The sequence below is a fragment of the Adelges cooleyi genome, unplaced genomic scaffold (genome assembly GCF_023614345.1).
Source record: "Adelges cooleyi isolate 19-005CV unplaced genomic scaffold, UGA_ACOO_1.1 ACOO_flye_CR_arks_rails_tigmint_CR_PRNA_14, whole genome shotgun sequence".
Classification (NCBI taxonomy): Eukaryota; Metazoa; Arthropoda; class Insecta; order Hemiptera; family Adelgidae; genus Adelges; species Adelges cooleyi.
In genome coordinates this window covers 601,915-619,970 of record NW_026095795.1, presented here as the reverse complement: position 1 = coordinate 619,970, position 18,056 = coordinate 601,915, and the positions used below count along the sequence as shown (strand labels likewise).

The window sequence follows — 18,056 nt, the reverse complement described above, 5'->3', positions numbered from 1 at the left end:
AACGGACCACATCAAACGAGCGATAGCCTACTTGGACACTTTGATCGGTACTGTCATGGCCGACTCGGACAATGAAATCACCGAAAACGCCAAGACCCTTATCGAGTTGACCAAGGAGGTCTATTCGGCAGACGCGTTGAAAGATAAAGTTATCACGAACGATAGTAAAATGCTGTCGTTCATTCACAACATGCGAAATGGCATATTTAGACACGTGAGTTTCAGACAAATAAATTGGTTTTTCGATTGTGTGTACCATAATAATGCAATCAAATATATACTCGATTCAGACTCCCTTTAAATGGGTTCACACGACTTGAAAAAAAATGCAATTGTGTATAAATAATTAAATAATTTTGATGTGAAATACCTTAAAATACTTTTACGCAATATTTTCTATATCAGTTTGAGAAAATTAAAATAAATTTATAAATTCTAATGATGTTGACGATTAATCATTCCAAAATATACTTTGTGTACAATTTAATATTAACATGGGTATGTTATTGGGCTGGGGGACACTCCGATATTTGTCATCGACATAATAGTCATGACCATAGTAAAGTTGTAAGTCGCAACAATACTTAAGAATGTAACAAGGAAGGAAAATATACTCATTATCTTATTTACAACTATTTGTTTTATTACAAGGAAAAAACATTTATTCTTAAATTTAAATAACAACACCAAGTAACAATTTCACCTCATAACGCTTAAATACTTTTCTCGTCGAATAGAAAACCAATTATAACAAATGGTGGTGAACATACCATAACATGTAACATACACCTCCATTTGTTTTATTACAAAAAAGTAGCTATTGTTAACATTGTTTCCAAAATTTGAAATTACAATACCAATAATTAATTTCATCTTACACCACAAAACATTTTTACTTAAAAACTATGACCATATAAAATTAGACATGAGTATTAAGATAAATATAATTCAAAAAATATTTATCGTTTAGTAATGTTAAATTCAAGTAAACGACTTTAAAATAATGTTGTCGTGGAACTAATAGAATATTATGCAAAATACGTGCACAATATTGCCAGATTTCTTGGCGAATTAGCAAACTGTATCTTTGATTCATTACTAATCGACATCTAATTTCCTAAACGAACCTTCGATTATGTTTTCAATACTATCCGAGTTGTCGTTGGAATTTTTCGGGCGTTTACTATTATCTGCAACAATCGACGTTTGGGTTATAAGCCATTCTCGGTGTCTTATCAACTCATTATGCCATTCGTCTGCAATTCAATTATATACATTTTTATACAAATTAGATAATTAAACATTGAATAATTAACAACATTCGTATATAATAAAATGAATGACGACCAGGCGGAATTTGGTTTAATTATATAAATTATTTAATTTTAACAAACGAACTTTGGGCGTGGTAAACTAGAGGAGTTACTTTCCGTCTCTATACATATAATATTAAAATTAATATTAATTAAAATAAAATATTTTATATTGTTCAACTAATATGAATTATAATTAAATAAGCAAACTATACGCATTTATTTGTGAATAGTGCCTGCCATTTTTGTGTTAATTATCTTCAGACGAGTAAAAACCTGTAAGTAGTTTTCCCCGTTAAAACTAAAACAACATGCATAATTAATGACACCTAAGACCAACTTGATGGCTTTATTATACCAAAAATATAATTTTTATAGTAACGTGCAATATTACAGGTATTGTAGTCACACATAGAATTATCATAGATTATTAGAAATCCCTTTCTAAAAGTTATCAATTTAAAATAAAATCGTATAGTTGTTTTTAATAATTATTACAGGCCACTAACCTATTATTTCCTCAGATGTTTTTGAAAAAGTTCCTCCGTAGTTTAATGGAAGAACACTAGGATCGATGTAATTTTTCAGTTCTTCAATGGATTTGTGAATTAACACCTTTATTATAAATATTTCATTACTATATTCCTAAACAACTCTTAAAATATGAATGATTTCTTACCCTTCCTGAAATTTTATGTTTCAGAAGACTTAATGTTACGTTTATTAATGGTTGTATGAAACTTTTTGTATTAATTACGTGAATTTCATGTAGCTGCATTGGGTAAGCCATCTAAATACAATAATAAATATAATTTAATACAAATAAGATATTGTTTGTCTAATTGTTCTGGTTAAAATTTAAACTAAAAATTATTTTTAATTCTAACAAGTATTTCTTTTTGCTGTGGTATATCTAAGAAGGGCGCTATTTAAAAGCAAATAATAAACGAATAAATGTACGAAAATGTAAAACGTATTTCAAATAGAAAAACATTTACATTTTTAGGTAATTTTCTCAATTGTAAACGAAATTTTTGCTTAATAATAAATTTAAATGAATTCAATTTTCTAGTTTGACAACCTTACTATAATATTATAAACTTGAGTTTATACTTATTTTCTGATCCTGATAAGTGTAGGGCTAACTGTAATTAATATATGTACCCTGCTTGTACGATGACAATAATAGAGCATGTTAAACATCCATCATCAAATTTTAGAATATAATATTTTTGTAATAATACCTACAGTTGAGTTTTTGTACGAAAATTCTACATTTATAACAATTATTTATGTACTAGTACGTCAAATTTGAGCTAAATGTAAAAAAATACTTACAAATGAACTTTCAACGAGTTTCTTGATATTGCGTAAAATTGCAGTCACGTAATTCATTGAAAAATTGTTCGAATCAAATATGTATATATCCTTCTTAAATGTGTCTAACTTAGCTAATCGAAGATCAAAAGTCATCAGGCATAATTTCATAAAATCATTACATACAAATTTATCGTCATCTTTCGTCCGAACACAATAGAGGCATACCCTGTGGCCTTCGTGTGTAGGCCTTGGCAATGGTACGAAAACACTAAAAAACATTTTATCAATTAAAAATATTTTAGTAAAAATTTGATATTTTGTTCGTAATATTAAAAAAAAAAAAAACGTCTACTGAAATAGTATATTTATCAATCTATATAAATCGATAATAGTCGATGTTCAACAAATAAAATATTTTCCAACATTGTCTCTTTGTATAGAACGCACATAAATCGTAATAAAAAATGCTGCAAAGACATCCCAAAAAATAGAAATTTCTTGCTGCTTGATTTATTAAAACGACTAGGGTTCAAGTCAAGCAGTAGTCAAATCCACTAAATATAATAGACATGTACACAAATCAGGTACTAACGACAGTTTCATCGATTGAACTATCTCGGGTAAACACGGATCCCACGTAGAGTAGTATTCTGGTATTGAGAGTTTTACAGTGTAATGCTGGTCCAACTTTACTTTGGTTCTCTCCAAACTATTCTTGCACATGATCAAAAACATTTTGATTCGCTTTTCATCAATTATCTTTCCATCATCTAATAAACAATAGAGCTGTTTGGTATGGGATATTAATTAGCATAATATTGTTAAGAGAATAAATGTTCCTGGAAACCAAATTATTACTAAAAATACCGTCTGGGTTCGGAAGGTGAGGCTGTTTTCTCATCCATTCTTTGAGAAGTTTCACGTCCAGATCTATTTTCGCCTCAGATGTTCCCAACTCGCTATAGATTTTACTGATTGTGCTAGGTGTTGGAAGTATTAACGTTTTAGTTTCCATTGCTATTGAAGCACTGGCAATTTACACACAACCTTAAAAACGTTATAAAGGATTATTTTGAAATACTAGTTAAACAAAATCTATTTATCGCACATACAATCACGTTCCTCACTAGACTAAGTATAGTATAATGTATAATATTTCTCCAAAGAAATTAAATTTTTTAGAAGTTTTATCAACAGAGAAACAATGAACAAGGTTGTTTGGTTTTTTCCCATGCGACTAATTTAACTTAATTAAATTGGAAAAAACCCAGGCGACTAAATTAAACTTCAATTCTGTTAAGCATTATTATTATAATAGCATTGTTCTTAAATCGCAAGTTTGAGTATTTTATTTTCATTAGCGCTTTTATTGACTACTTTTGATATACTATATTTTTGTTTAATACATTATTTATTCGCACTCGAAATTTGGACATTTATCTTAAGTTAGGTATTATTGATTCAATTTATGAAAAATTCTTTCAGGTTCTTTCAGTAAAATGTACGTTATATGTAAATTTGACTTGCACCAACTAAATGACATGTATATTTTAGTTAGTGTTGTTATGTAAACGCATATCATGCCATTACTCAATTCAAAAAATTGTATCTAAAAGATTTTTAGCAATGAAATTGCAAACGGATCACTCCCTCGTCTAGCCATTCAACTATCCTACATACTTATTATTATTGTTAACAAATTTACTTATTATACTTAACATATATTGTATGGATTGTAAATTATCTTAAATAAATAAAAAAAGCAATGAAATCATAAAATATCAAGTTATAATAAAATGTGTGTCTTCTAATAATATTTATAAATATTTGTTACTGCAATTAAAGCACCCTCACAAAACCATAGGAAATTTGTAACAATATGAAAGAATGTAAGAAGTGAAAAAGTTATTCTCATATCTTACATAACACCATTTGTTTTACTACAAGGAAATAACATATATTACGCAACTGGACATTAATATTAAGAAAAATAGTATTAAATAAATATTTTTTGCTAAAAATAATACAAACACGTTACTCGGTACACTAAGGATGGCATAACAAACACTATTTCTTGTCCAAGTTTTATCGTCAGAATAAATTTTTGTTTTTTTAGTTTTTCGATTTTTATGTGAAATTCATTAATTAAATCGATTTAATTCATTGTGCATTCATATTCACAGAAATTAATTATTTATTACAATATTTTTTTTTTTTAACTAAGGTCAAATAGTAATTATTCAATTTAAATTAAAACAAAAAAAAAAAAAACTATATTCATTTTTATTGAAAATTCAACTAACAAACAAAATAATTAATATTTGTTTTTTTGTTGGCTTAATATACAGGGTGATCCAACTAACGTAAGACACTCCATTTTCTCGGAAAATATGAATATTTTGAGAATTTTTTTTCCCTAAACTTTTAGCTACATATTTTACTACATTTTTCAATATTTAGAATATTCGTATCTTCGACCCTTATATGTAAAACATTTATCGCATTTGGTGTTTTAAATGGTAACGTATGTTTTTAATTTCATAAATCTGTAGACAAAATTTTTAAAAAAGTTTTAACGTTTGAATTTCTAATTTTCATCAATCGGTTTTGTCAATTGTGTTTATATATTTCCTAATTTGCGACTACATTTTATATTGTTCTACAATGTACGATGAAAACTAATAAACATAATGATTTCACAAGCACAAACTTGTTTCCACTGGTAATAGTGAACATTTTGTAAATATATTTTTGATATTTGACATATTACTGGGAAGTAGGTTTATCAGTATCGAACACCGATTACACTATAGCGTTTTCCATCTGGTTGCACGTCTAGTGTACACCTTTTGCATGATAATGATTAGTATCATCCGTGTCCAGTGCAATAGATAACACATATTCCATGTACATTGTACTGGTGCACACGAGTCTAGAAAAATATACCATGAATTTCAACGGCGTCAAAAAGTGTGTTATGTCGTGATAAAATGACTTCAGTTTTTAGTCTTATTTCAAAAATATGTTTGTGTTATACTAGTTGTATTACTAGTTGTATTAGTAAATCAATTTAGTTGTCAATCAGTGTTATTTAATGACATGGTCAAATGGCCGCTGCATTATACGCGGAGTAATATTTTCATCTCTTTCAAATACAAATTATATAACTTTTCAAGGGATGAATAAAAATACAAATTTGTCTCTTGAATTAAATATATATTGAAAATTCAAACGCTAACATTTTTTTAAAAAAATTGTCCACATACCTATGGAATTAAAAACATATGTTTCCATTTGAAAAAAACGAGTTTCGTACTTCTATAACGTATAAGGGTTGAAGATAAAAAATTTCTAAATATTGAAAAATGTAGTAAAATGTGTACCTAAAAGTTTAGAAATTCTCAAAATATTCATATTTTCCAAGAAAATGAGTGTCTTACGTTAGTTGGATCACCCTGCAAAGAGCTCATCTCTCTACGGTTATTTAATTATGAAGTATTTCATTTGCACGTCGGTTAATAAGTTTTATTTTATACTAAAAATCCTTCTTAAAAACAGACCGCGTGCATTCCCCATAAAAGCAATATCATAGCTGGTAAAATAAACTACAGCTGAATTATTTTAACAAATGAGATATTTGAAAATTAACATGTTCTGAGTTGTATCACTTTTTAACTGGGTGTGTATTATATATATATATATAAATGTATAAAATAATTTTTAAATATTACATATAAGTAATACAAATTTCTCTAAAAACTTGTAAATATTAAAAAAAGAATACAAAAGAAAAAAAATTACAATTTCATTTTTTCACTAATTTATAATGTTGTTTTTATATTTTTTATTTTAAAGTTTTCCTGGTTTGGTGCCATCTAAACTTAGCGTTAACTTACTATAGATTTTTTTGCGGTTTCAAATATGATCACTATTTACAATAAAAAAAAAAAAGAAAAGAAACATATAGTATATGTTGGATAACAAAGTTACTTTAACTACTAAAACACGCCTAGTGTTATTTACAAATATAAGATAAAAAGTTCAATTTCATTAGTATAAAGAAGGAGATAAATAATGACATGTTTATAAACTTAATAGATAAGGGCGTGCACGTTTTAGATATTGTTGTATTGATACATAAATCAATTATAACAAAAAACGTACAGCTATAAAGTTATGAAATGCCATTTTCTTCTTAATAGATTTTAATATTCATCAATGCAAAGTTATAACGATTATAAAAAATAACGTTATATCATCTGTCGGACACTTACCAATTGTTACACGTCACTAATATAAAAAAAAATATGCGCAACCAAAAAAAAAAAAACCGAAATTAGTATGCAAAATGTAGAAAAACAATGTCGTGGGCGCTTTAGAGTGCAATTGAAATGCATGAATTTCAATCAGTATTAAATGTAAAACTATATTGTAAGTATATACGAAGTAAGTGTAGGAAAAAAAACCTATGCAGTCCAACATTCGAATGGAGCCCGTCAAGGTGGTTCCGCCAGAAAATATGGTAACATGATTATTACACAGGTTTTTTTAGCTCATACAATTATAATCCAAAAATTTTTTGAAAATTTGGAATACGATAATATAAGTTTTAATTGAAACGGTTATTGCATTTTGATTATATTTTAAACTGAGGATGACAGCACCAAAAGTAACGGCAGAGATAACAATTACATTGATTAGACCCCGAAGAAAAATTACATCACTACAATGCATTAGTCGTGACTAATTTGGCAACTAATAATAGTTTTTAAAGAAAACATCATGTACTTATTAATCGTTGGCGGTATAACGATATTCTTGTTTTCTAACAAAGCCAAACCATTTTCTTACTGTGTAATATTATTGTTTTTAGACCTAAGTCTAGAAATATTTTAGAATTATTACACCATCATCATTATATTGGTTTTTATTTTTAATAAAACATTGTGCCTTGAAGAATAACATTTTTTATTTATATATAGTCTACAATTTATAGACCCTCTTCAATGGGAAGAAGACTTATCGTACATTCACGCTCGTGAAAATTTAAAAAAGTTAAAAGTTATAAACTATGCAGTAGAGAGTTGCGCTAATTTAAAAGTTTAATGATGATGTAACTAAAAATGATGATCTGCAACAATACTTGTTGCAAGTTATTGAATAGTACAGAAAAGAGTTTCCTGAGGCAACAAAATCCGGTATTATAAAAGGAAATTTGTAAATTGTGCATATATTTGTTTGTCTATGATTGTTAAGTATTCTACATAGTTTAAAAAAAAGTTTCATGACTAGAATTGTTTTTTATTGATTTTACAATGTTTTATTTTTGTTGCAATTGGTTTTTATTATTTTACCAAAAAAAAAAAATTTTTATAGTAACGTGCAATATTACAGGTATTGTAGTCAGACATAGAATTATCATAGATTATTAGAAATCCCTTTCTAAAAGTTATCAATTTAAAATAAAATCGTATAGTTGTTTTTAATAATTATTACAGGCCACTAACCTATTATTTCCTCAGATGTTTTTGAAAAAGTTCCTCCGTAGTTTAATGGAAGAACACTAGGATCGATGTAATTTTTCAGTTCTTCAATGGATTTGTGAATTAACACCTTTATTATAAATATTTCATTACTATATTCCTAAACAACTCTTAAAATATGAATGATTTCTTACCCTTCCTGAAATTTTATGTTTCAGAAGACTTAATGTTACGTTTATTAATGGTTGTATGAAACTTTTTGTATTAATTATGTGAATTTCATGTAGCTGCATTGGGTAAGCCATCTAAATACAAAAAAATTCTTTATTATAATAAACTAATAAAAAAAATAAAATTACTTATACTTGCAAATTAAGAACAATGTTAACATTAAGATAATAATGCTTGTTATATAAGAAGTTAAATTTATTCGCTAGGGAAAAAATCAACCTTGTTTATTGTTTCTTTGTTAATAAAACTTCTAAAAAAACTAAACGTCGTTAAAGAAATAGTGTATATTATACCATTCATAGTCTACCGAGTACCGTGCTGATATACGCAATAAAAGTTTCTAACTAGTATGTTAAATGAATCTTTAATATCTTTAAGATTGCGTGTAAATTACCAGGGATTCAATAGCAATGGAAACTAATACATTGGTACTTCCAACACCAAGCACAATCAGTAAAATCTATAGCGACTTGGGTACTTCTGAGACACAAATCGATCTAGATGTGAAATTAGTTAAATTTAGGATTTAGTGAGTGCCGAAAAACGACAATAGATAAATTGTTATAAAAGTTATATTACTAATTATCTAATTTTCCAAAGTATGGAAATATCCAAAAGACACATAAGCCTTACATCTACTTTTCCAACGAATATATTTTCTATAGGATATTTTAAGAAGGTTTATTAAGGTTGAATTTTTTCCTAGTGACTAAATTTCACTACTATTATGACAAGCACTATTGTCATAATATTATTGTTCTTAATTTGCAAGTGTGTTTTTTTTAACTATCTTTGGTGAAGTCGGATTCCACTTAGAGTAGTATTCTGGTATTGAGAGCTTTGTAGTGTAATGCTGGTCCAACACCACTTTGGTTTTCTCCAAACTATTCTTGCACGTGATCAAAAACATTTTGATTCGCTTTTCATCAATTATCTTTCCGTCTTCTAAGAAATAATTGTATTGATTGGTGTTTAATATTAAGAGAATATCTAAAAATAAAAATAATACATTTTATCGTCTGGGTTGGGAAGGTGGGGCTGTTTTCGCATCCACTCCTTGAGAAATTTCACGTCAAGATCTATTTGTGTCTCAGAAGTACCCAACTCGCTATAGATTTTACTAATTGTCTTCGGTGTAGGAAGTATTAACGTTTTAGTTTCCATTGAAACACTGGTAATTTACACGCAATTTTCAAGCGATATTTTAAATACAAGCTAAAAAAAACTATTTAATGCATATACAAACGCATTACTCGGTAGACTAAGAATGGCATAACCTACACTATTCCTTCAACGACGTTTAGTTTTTTAAAAGTTTTATCAATAATGAAACAATGAACAAGGTTGTTTATGAGTTTTTTAGTTTTTCTGTGAAATTCATTATCTAAATCGATTTAATTCATTGTGTATTCATATTCAAATATAATGTATATTTTATTTTAATAATTTTTTATTTCGTCTAAGCTTACGTAATAGTTATTCAATTTAAATATAAAACACACAAAAAGTTAATTAAATTAAATCAAATAAAAAATGCTATACCCATTTCAATTGGAAATTCAACTAACAAACAAAATAATTAGTATTTTTTTTCTTGGCTTAATATACGTCATTCGGGACCTTCACCGCGACCACCGCGCCTCTCCATGATTCTATTTAACTATAGCTATTATTTAATTTTCTTATATTGTAATTATCATGGATTGTGTTTAGTTAAAATTGAAGAAAAAAAAAACGTCAACAAAATGAATTTAGTCGAGTGAAACACAAAAAAAAAACCAAATAACACATTGTTAACACAAACGGCAAAGCATAAAAGTAAATATTTAAAAAAAAAATGTTGTGCTGTTTGGAAAATACTATAGGATAAAAATTTTACTCAGGGTCGCAGTTACACATATAGGGTGATTATACATGAACATTACAGTGTTTATATAGTTTATTTGCTTAGAGCATTTAAAGTTGACGTAGGGAGTGGTAGCAAGTCGAGTAGTACGCGTCTAATGTTTAAAAAGTCAAGTGCATGAAAAATAATTACTCCTGTCCGGTTAGCTAACCATCCTGTACATTTATTTTTTTTAATGTGACGCAAGTGCGCTGCAGTTGTAATGTACGTAAGTATGTGTGTGCGTGTGTTATTTGTTGAACTTGTTGGAAAACAATAGCTATGTTATTGTGCTATAAGCGATGTCGTTCCGGTGGATATTGTCTGTGCTGCTGATCGCAGTTACGGCATTCGGCCAAACTGAAAATTGCGATAGACAAAACACACTGGTGCCGGCGGGTAAAATCTCAGTTTTGTTTTTGAGGTTGTCCCGTACGCTTATCGAACACGACCAACACCGGCCAAATGCGCTTGGCAAAATGCACACTTACGGTTCGCTGATAGCTCGGCTGATGGCCGCCTGTCAGAAGCACGACGTCTTATGGCTGTGGGAGCTCAGCGTCTTGGCTAATTCGGCTGTATGGGTAATGAGGCCCGGAAAGACTTGGTTCGAAACGCCCAATCCCGGGCAAGACAAGTTGACGACACTGTTCGCCAAAGCGACTGCCACCGTCGAAGCTAAAATCTTAGAGTACCTCGAGGAATCCGACGACGGCCGTGTCGAAGATCCCATCCCGTTCGAAGCCGATCACATGATGAACATCTACCTGACAGAGGTCAACAACATGACAGACATTGTGAAAAACCAGACGGGCTCCCGGAATTCGCCAGCGGATAGTACGGCGGCCGATTACTACAAACCCGGTAATCTGTTCATGAACCACGCCGGCGGCAATCCGTACGAAATCGAATCGATTCAGGCAAAAGATGCGGCCGTCGACTGGGGATTGACTTCCCTCAAGCTGGCCGAATCCTACCGGGAGGCTGTGGTGGCGTTTTCGAACAACTGGATATGTCAGTCGTATCGAGAGTTGAAAAACTACAGAGACTCGTTCGTGTTGGCCGCCAAAGCGTCGATTAACGGTTACGTCAAGGTGCACGTGTCGCTGTTTCACAGTTATGTCTATCGGTTGTCGCAAAAAAACACCGAGATGATCGTCCGGAAACCGTCTGTTATCTGGTTGTGTTGGATCAAACCCGGACACTCGTTGAGGACCTTTAAGAGCGCCTTGGATCTGCACAGGGATGCCGAGCTGAACGATTTGTGCGAATTTTTCGACACTTCGGTCGGAGTTGTGACAACGGACCACATCAAACGAGCGATAGCCTACTTGGACACTTTGATCGGAACTGTCATGGCCGACTCGGACAATGAAATCACCGAAAACGCCAAGACCCTTATCGAGTTGACCAAGGAGGTCTATTCGGCAGACGCGTTGAAAGATAAAGTTATCACGAACGATAGTAAAATGCTGTCGTTCATTCACAACATGCAAAATGGCATATTTAGACACGTGGGTTTCAGACAAATAAATTGGTTTTTCGATTGTGTGTACCATAATAATGCAATCAAATATATACTCGATTCCGACTCCCTTTAAATGGGTTCACACGACTTGAAAAAAAATGCAATTGTGTATAAATAATTAAATAATTTTGATGTGAAATACCTTAAAATACTTTTACGCAATATTTTCTATATCAGTTTGAGAAAATTAAAATAAATTTATAAATTCTAATGATGTTGACGATTAATCATTCCAAAATATACTTTGTGTACAATTTAATATTAACATGGGTATGTTATTGGGCTGGGGGACACTCCGATATTTGCGTGGAATATTTGTCATCGACATAATAATCATGACCATAGTAAAAATGTAAGTCGCAACAATACTGTAAAGAGCATTATCTTATTTACAACTATTTGTTTTATTACAAGGAAAAAACATTTATTCTTAAATTTAAATAACAACACCAAGTAACAATTTCACCTCATAACGCTTAAATACTTTTCTCGTCGAATAGAAAACCAATTATAACAAATGGTGGTGAACATACCATAACATGTAACATACACCTCCATTTGTTTTGCTACAAAGAAGTAGCTATTGTTAACATTGTTTCCAAAATTTGAAATTACAATACCAATAATTAATTTCATCTTACACCACAAAACATTTTTACTTAAAAACTATGACCATATAAAATTAGACATGAGTATTAAGATAAATATAATTCAAAAAATATTTATCGTTTAGTACAGTTAAATTCAAGTAAGCGACTTTAAAATAATGTTGTCGTGAAACTAATAGAATATTATGCAAAATACGTGCACAATATTGCCAGATTTCTTGGCGAATTAGCAAACTGTATCTTTGATTCATTACTAATCGACATCTAATTTCCTAAACGAACCTTCGATTATGTTTTCAATACTATCCGAGTTGTCGTTGGAATTTTTCGGGCGTTTACTATTATCTGCAACAATCGACGTTTGGGTTATAAGCCATTCTCGGTGTCTTATCAACTCATTATGCCATTCGTCTGCAATTCAATTATATAAATTTTTATACAAATTAGATTATTAAACATTGTATAATTAACAACGTTCGTATATAATAAAATGAATGACGACCAGGCGGAATTTGGTTTAATTATATAAATTATTTAATTTTAACAAACGAACTTTGGGCGTGGTAAACTAGAGGAGTTACTTTCCGTCTCTATACATATAATATTAAAATTAATATTAATTAAAATAAAATATTTTATATTGTTCAACTAATATGAATTATAATTAAATAAGCAAACTGTACGCATTTATTTGTGAATAGTGCCTGCCATTTTTGTGTTAATTATCTTCAGACGAGTAAAAACCTGAAAGTAGTTTTCCCCGTTAAAACTAAAACAACATGCATAATTAATGACACCTAAGACCAACTTGATGGCTTTATTATACCAAAAATATAATTTTTATAGTAACATGCAATATTACAGGTATTGTAGTCACACATAGAATTATCATAGATTATTAGAAAACCCTTTCTAAAAGTTATCAATTTAAAATAAAATCGTATAGTTGTTTTTAATAATTATTACAGGCCACTAACCTATTATTTCCTCAGATGTTTTTGAAAAAGTTCCTCCGTAGTTAAATGGAAGAACACTAGGATCGATGTAGTTTTTCAGTTCTTCAATGGATTTGTGAATTAACACCTTTATTATAAATATTTCATTACTATATTCCTAAACAACTCTTAAAATATGAATGATTTCTTACCCTTCCTGAAATTTTATGTTTCAGAAGACTTAATGTTACGTTTATTAATGGTTGTATGAAACTTTTTGTATTAATTACGTGAATTTCATGTAGCTGCATTGGGTAAGCCATCTAAATACAATAATAAATATAATTTAATACAAATAAGATATTGTTTGTCTAATTGTTCTGGTTAAAATTTAAACTAAAAATTATTTTTAATTCTAACAAGTATTTCTTTTTGCTGTGGTATATCTAAGAAGGGCGCTATTTAAAAGCAAATAATAAACGAATAAATGTACGAAAATGTAAAACGTATTTCAAATAGAAAAACATTTACATTTTTAGGTAATTTTCTCAATTGTAAACGAAATTTTTGCTTAATAATAAATTTAAATGAATTCAATTTTCTAGTTTGACAACCTTACTATAATATTATAAACTTGAGTTTATACTTATTTTCTGATCCTGATAAGTGTAGGGCTAACTGTAATTAATATATGTACCCTGCTTGTACGATGACAATAATAGAGCATGTTAAACATCCATCATCAAATTTTAGAATATAATATTTTTGTAATAATACCTACAGTTGAGTTTTTGTACGAAAATTCTACATTTATAACAATTATTTATGTACTAGTACGTCAAATTTGAGCTAAATGTAAAAAAATACTTACAAATGAACTTTCAACGATTTTCTTGATATTGCGTAAAATTGCAGTCACGTAATTCATTGAAAAATTGTTCGAATCAAATATGTATATATCCTTCTTAAATGTGTCTAACTTAGCTAATCGAAGATCAAAAGACATCTGGCATAATTTCATAAAATCATTACATACAAATTTATCGTCATCCTTCGTCCGAACACAATAGAGGCATACCCTGTGGCCTTCGTGTGTAGGCCTTGGCAATGGTACGAAAACACTAAAAAACATTTTATCAATTAAAAATATTTTAGTAAAAATTTGATATTTTGTTCGTAATATTAAAAAAAAAAAAAACGTCTACTGAAATAGTATATTTATCAATCTATATAAATCGATAATAGTCGATGTTCAACAAATAAAATATTTTCCAACATTGTCTCTTTGTATAGAACGCACATAAAGCGTAATAAAAAATGCTGCAAAAACATCACAAAAAATAGAAATTTCTTGCTGCTTGATCTATTAAAACGACTAGCGGTAGTCAAATCCACTAAATATAATAGACATGTACACAAATCAGGTACTAACGACAGTTTCATCGATTGAACTATCTCGGGTAAACACGGATCCCACGTAGAGTAGTATTCTGGTATTGAGAGTTTTACAGTGTAATGCTGGTCCAACTTTACTTTGGTTCTCTCCAAACTATTCTTGCACATGATCAAAAACATTTTGATTCGCTTTTCATCAATTATCTTTCCATCATCTAATAAACAATAGAGCTGTTTGGTATGGGATATTAATTAGCATAATATTGTTAAGAGAATAAATGTTCCTGGAAACCAAATTATTACTAAAAATACCGTCTGGGTTCGGAAGGTGAGGCTGTTTTCTCATCCATTCTTTGAGAAGTTTCACGTCCAGATCTATTTTCGCCTCAGATGTTCCCAACTCGCTATAGATTTTACTGATTGTGCTAGGTGTTGGAAGTATTAACGTTTTAGTTTCCATTGCTGTTGAAGCACTGGCAATTTGCACACAACCTTCAAACGTTATAAAGGATTATTTTGAAATACTAGTTAAACAAAATCTATTTATCGCACATACAATCACGTTCCTCACTAGACTAAGAATAGTATAATGTATAATATTTCTCCAACGAAATTAAATTTTTTAGAAGTTTTATCAACAGAGAAACAATGAACAAGGTTGTTTGTTTTTTTCCCATGCGACTAATTTAATAGGAAATTTGTAACAATATGAAAGAATGTAAGAAGTGAAAAAGTTATTCTCATATCTTACATAACACCATTTGTTTTACTACAAGGAAATAACATATATTACGCAACTGGACATTAATATTAAGAAAAATAGTATTAAATAAATATTTTTTGCTAAAAATAATACAAACACGTTACTCGGTACACTAAGGATGGCATAACAAACACTATTTCTTGTCCAAGTTTTATCGTCAGAATAAATTTTTGTTTTTTTAGTTTTTCGATTTTTATGTGAAATTCATTAATTAAATCGATTTAATTCATTGTGCATTCATATTCACAGAAATTAATTATTTATTACAATATTTTTTTTTTTAACTAAGGTCAAATAGTAATTATTCAATTTAAATTAAAACAAAAAAAAAAAAAACTATATTCATTTTTATTGAAAATTCAACTAACAAACAAAATAATTAATATTTGTTTTTTTGTTGGCTTAATATACAGGGTGATCCAACTAACGTAAGACACTCCATTTTCTCGGAAAATATGAATATTTTGAGAATTTTTTTTCCCTAAACTTTTAGCTACATATTTTACTACATTTTTCAATATTTAGAATATTCGTATCTTCGACCCTTATATGTAAAACATTTATCGCATTTGGTGTTTTAAATGGTAACGTATATTTTTAATTTCATAAATCTGTAGACAAAATTTTTAAAAAAGTTTTAACGTTTGAATTTCTAATTTTCATCAATCGGTTTTGTCAATTGTGTTTATATATTTCCTAATTTGCGACTACATTTTATATTGCTCTACAATGTACGATGAAAACTGATAAACATAATGATTTCACGAGCAAAAACTTGTTTCCACTGGTAATAGTGAACATTTTGTAAATATATTTTTGATATTTGACATATTACTGGGAAGTAGGTTTATCAGTATCGAACACCGATTACACTATAGCGTTTTCCATCTGGTTGCACGTCTAGTGTACACCTTTTGCATGATAATGATTAGTATCACCCGTGTCCAGTGCAATAGATAACACATATTCCATGTACATTGTACTGGTGCACACGAGTCTAGAAAAATATACCATGAATTTCAACGGCGTCAAAAAGTGTGTTATTTCGTGATAAAATAACTTAAGTTTTTAGTCTTTTTCAAAAATATGTTTGTGTTATACTAGTTGTATTACTAGTTGTATTAGTAAATCAATTTAGTTGTCAATCAGTGTTATTTAATGACATGGTCAAATGGCCGCTGCATTAAACGCGGAGTAATATTTTCATCTCTTTCAAATACAAATTATATAACTTTTCAAGGGATGAATAAAAATACAAATTTGTCTCTTGAATTAAATATATATTGAAAATTCAAACGCTAACATTTTTTTAAAAAAATTGTCCACATACCTATGGAATTAAAAACATATGTTTCCATTTGAAAAAAACGAGTTTCGTACTTCTATAACGTATAAGGGTTGAAGATAAAAAATTTCTAAATATTGAAAAATGTAGTAAAATGTGTACCTAAAAGTTTAGAAATTCTCAAAATATTCATATTTTCCAAGAAAATGAGTGTCTTACGTTAGTTGGATCACCCTGCAAAGAGCTCATCTCTCTACGGTTATTTAATTATGAAGTATTTCATTTGCACGTCGGTTAATAAGTTTTATTTTATACTAAAAATCCTTCTAAAAAACAGACCGCGTGCATTCCCCATAAAAGCAATATCATAGCTGGTAAAATAAACTACAGCTGAATTATTTTAACAAATGAGATATTTGAAAATTAACATGTTCTGAGTTGTATCACTTTTTAACTGGGTGTGTAATATATATATATATAAATGTATAAAATAATTTTTAAATATTACATATAAGTAATACAAATTTCTCTAAAAACTTGTAAATATTAAAAAAAGAATACAAAAGAAAAAAAATTACAATTTCATTTTTTCACTAATTTATAATGTTGTTTTTATATTTTTTATTTTAAAGTTTTCCTGGTTTGGTGCCATCTAAACTTAGCGTTAACTTACTATAGATTTTTTTGCGGTTTCAAATATGATCACTATTTACAATAAAAAAAAAAAAAGAAAAGAAACATATAGTATATGTTGGATAACAAAGTTACTTTAACTACTAAAACACGCCTAATGTTATTTACAAATATAAGATAAAAAGTTCAATTTCATAAGTATAAAGAAGGAGATAAATAATGACATGCTAATAAACTTAATAGATGTGGGCGTGCACGTTTTAGATATTGTTGTATTGATACATAAATGAATTATAACAAAAAACGTACAGCTAGAAAGTTATGAAATGCCATTTTCTTCTTAATAGATTTTAATATTCATCAATGCAAAGTTATAACGATTATAAAAAATATCATCTGTCGGACACTTACCAATTGTTACACGTCACTAATATAAAAAAAAATATGCGCAACCAAAAAAAAAAAACCGAAATTAGTATGCAAAATGTAGAAAAACAATGTCGTGGGTGCTTTAGAGTGCAATTGAAATGCATGAATTTCAATCAGTATTAAATGTAAAACTATATTGTAAGTATATACGAAGTAAGTGTAGGAAAAAAAACCTATGCAGTCCAACATTCGAATGGAGCCCGTCAAGGTGGTTCCGCCAGAAAATATGGTAACATGATTATTACACA

General features: G+C 29.0%; 1 protein-coding gene across 13 annotated transcripts; it reads right to left on the bottom strand.

Moving 5' to 3' along the window:
* Positions 1–640: 640 nt before the first annotated feature.
* Positions 641–15,298, bottom strand: LOC126847977 (alpha-tocopherol transfer protein-like). Of its 13 annotated transcripts, none has more exons than XM_050588442.1 (11): positions 15,011–15,156; positions 14,736–14,913; positions 14,175–14,424; positions 13,516–13,626; positions 13,346–13,451; positions 3,501–3,680; positions 3,226–3,403; positions 2,652–2,901; positions 1,993–2,103; positions 1,823–1,928; positions 641–1,256 (listed from the first exon to the last, which is right to left on the bottom strand). In XM_050588442.1, exons 6-11 carry the CDS (start codon positions 3,646–3,648, stop codon positions 1,099–1,101), a joined length of 951 nt encoding a protein of 316 aa, XP_050444399.1. In that variant the 5' UTR covers positions 3,649–3,680; positions 13,346–13,451; positions 13,516–13,626; positions 14,175–14,424; positions 14,736–14,913; positions 15,011–15,156; the 3' UTR covers positions 641–1,098. The 13 variants fall into 13 exon arrangements, with proteins under 13 accessions (XP_050444399.1, XP_050444398.1, XP_050444397.1 ...); XM_050588441.1 differs by lacking the exon at positions 13,346–13,451 and adding an exon at positions 8,141–8,246; XM_050588440.1 differs by lacking the exons at positions 13,346–13,451; positions 13,516–13,626 and adding exons at positions 8,141–8,246; positions 8,311–8,421.
* Between the last annotated feature and the right edge of the window lie 2,758 nt (positions 15,299–18,056).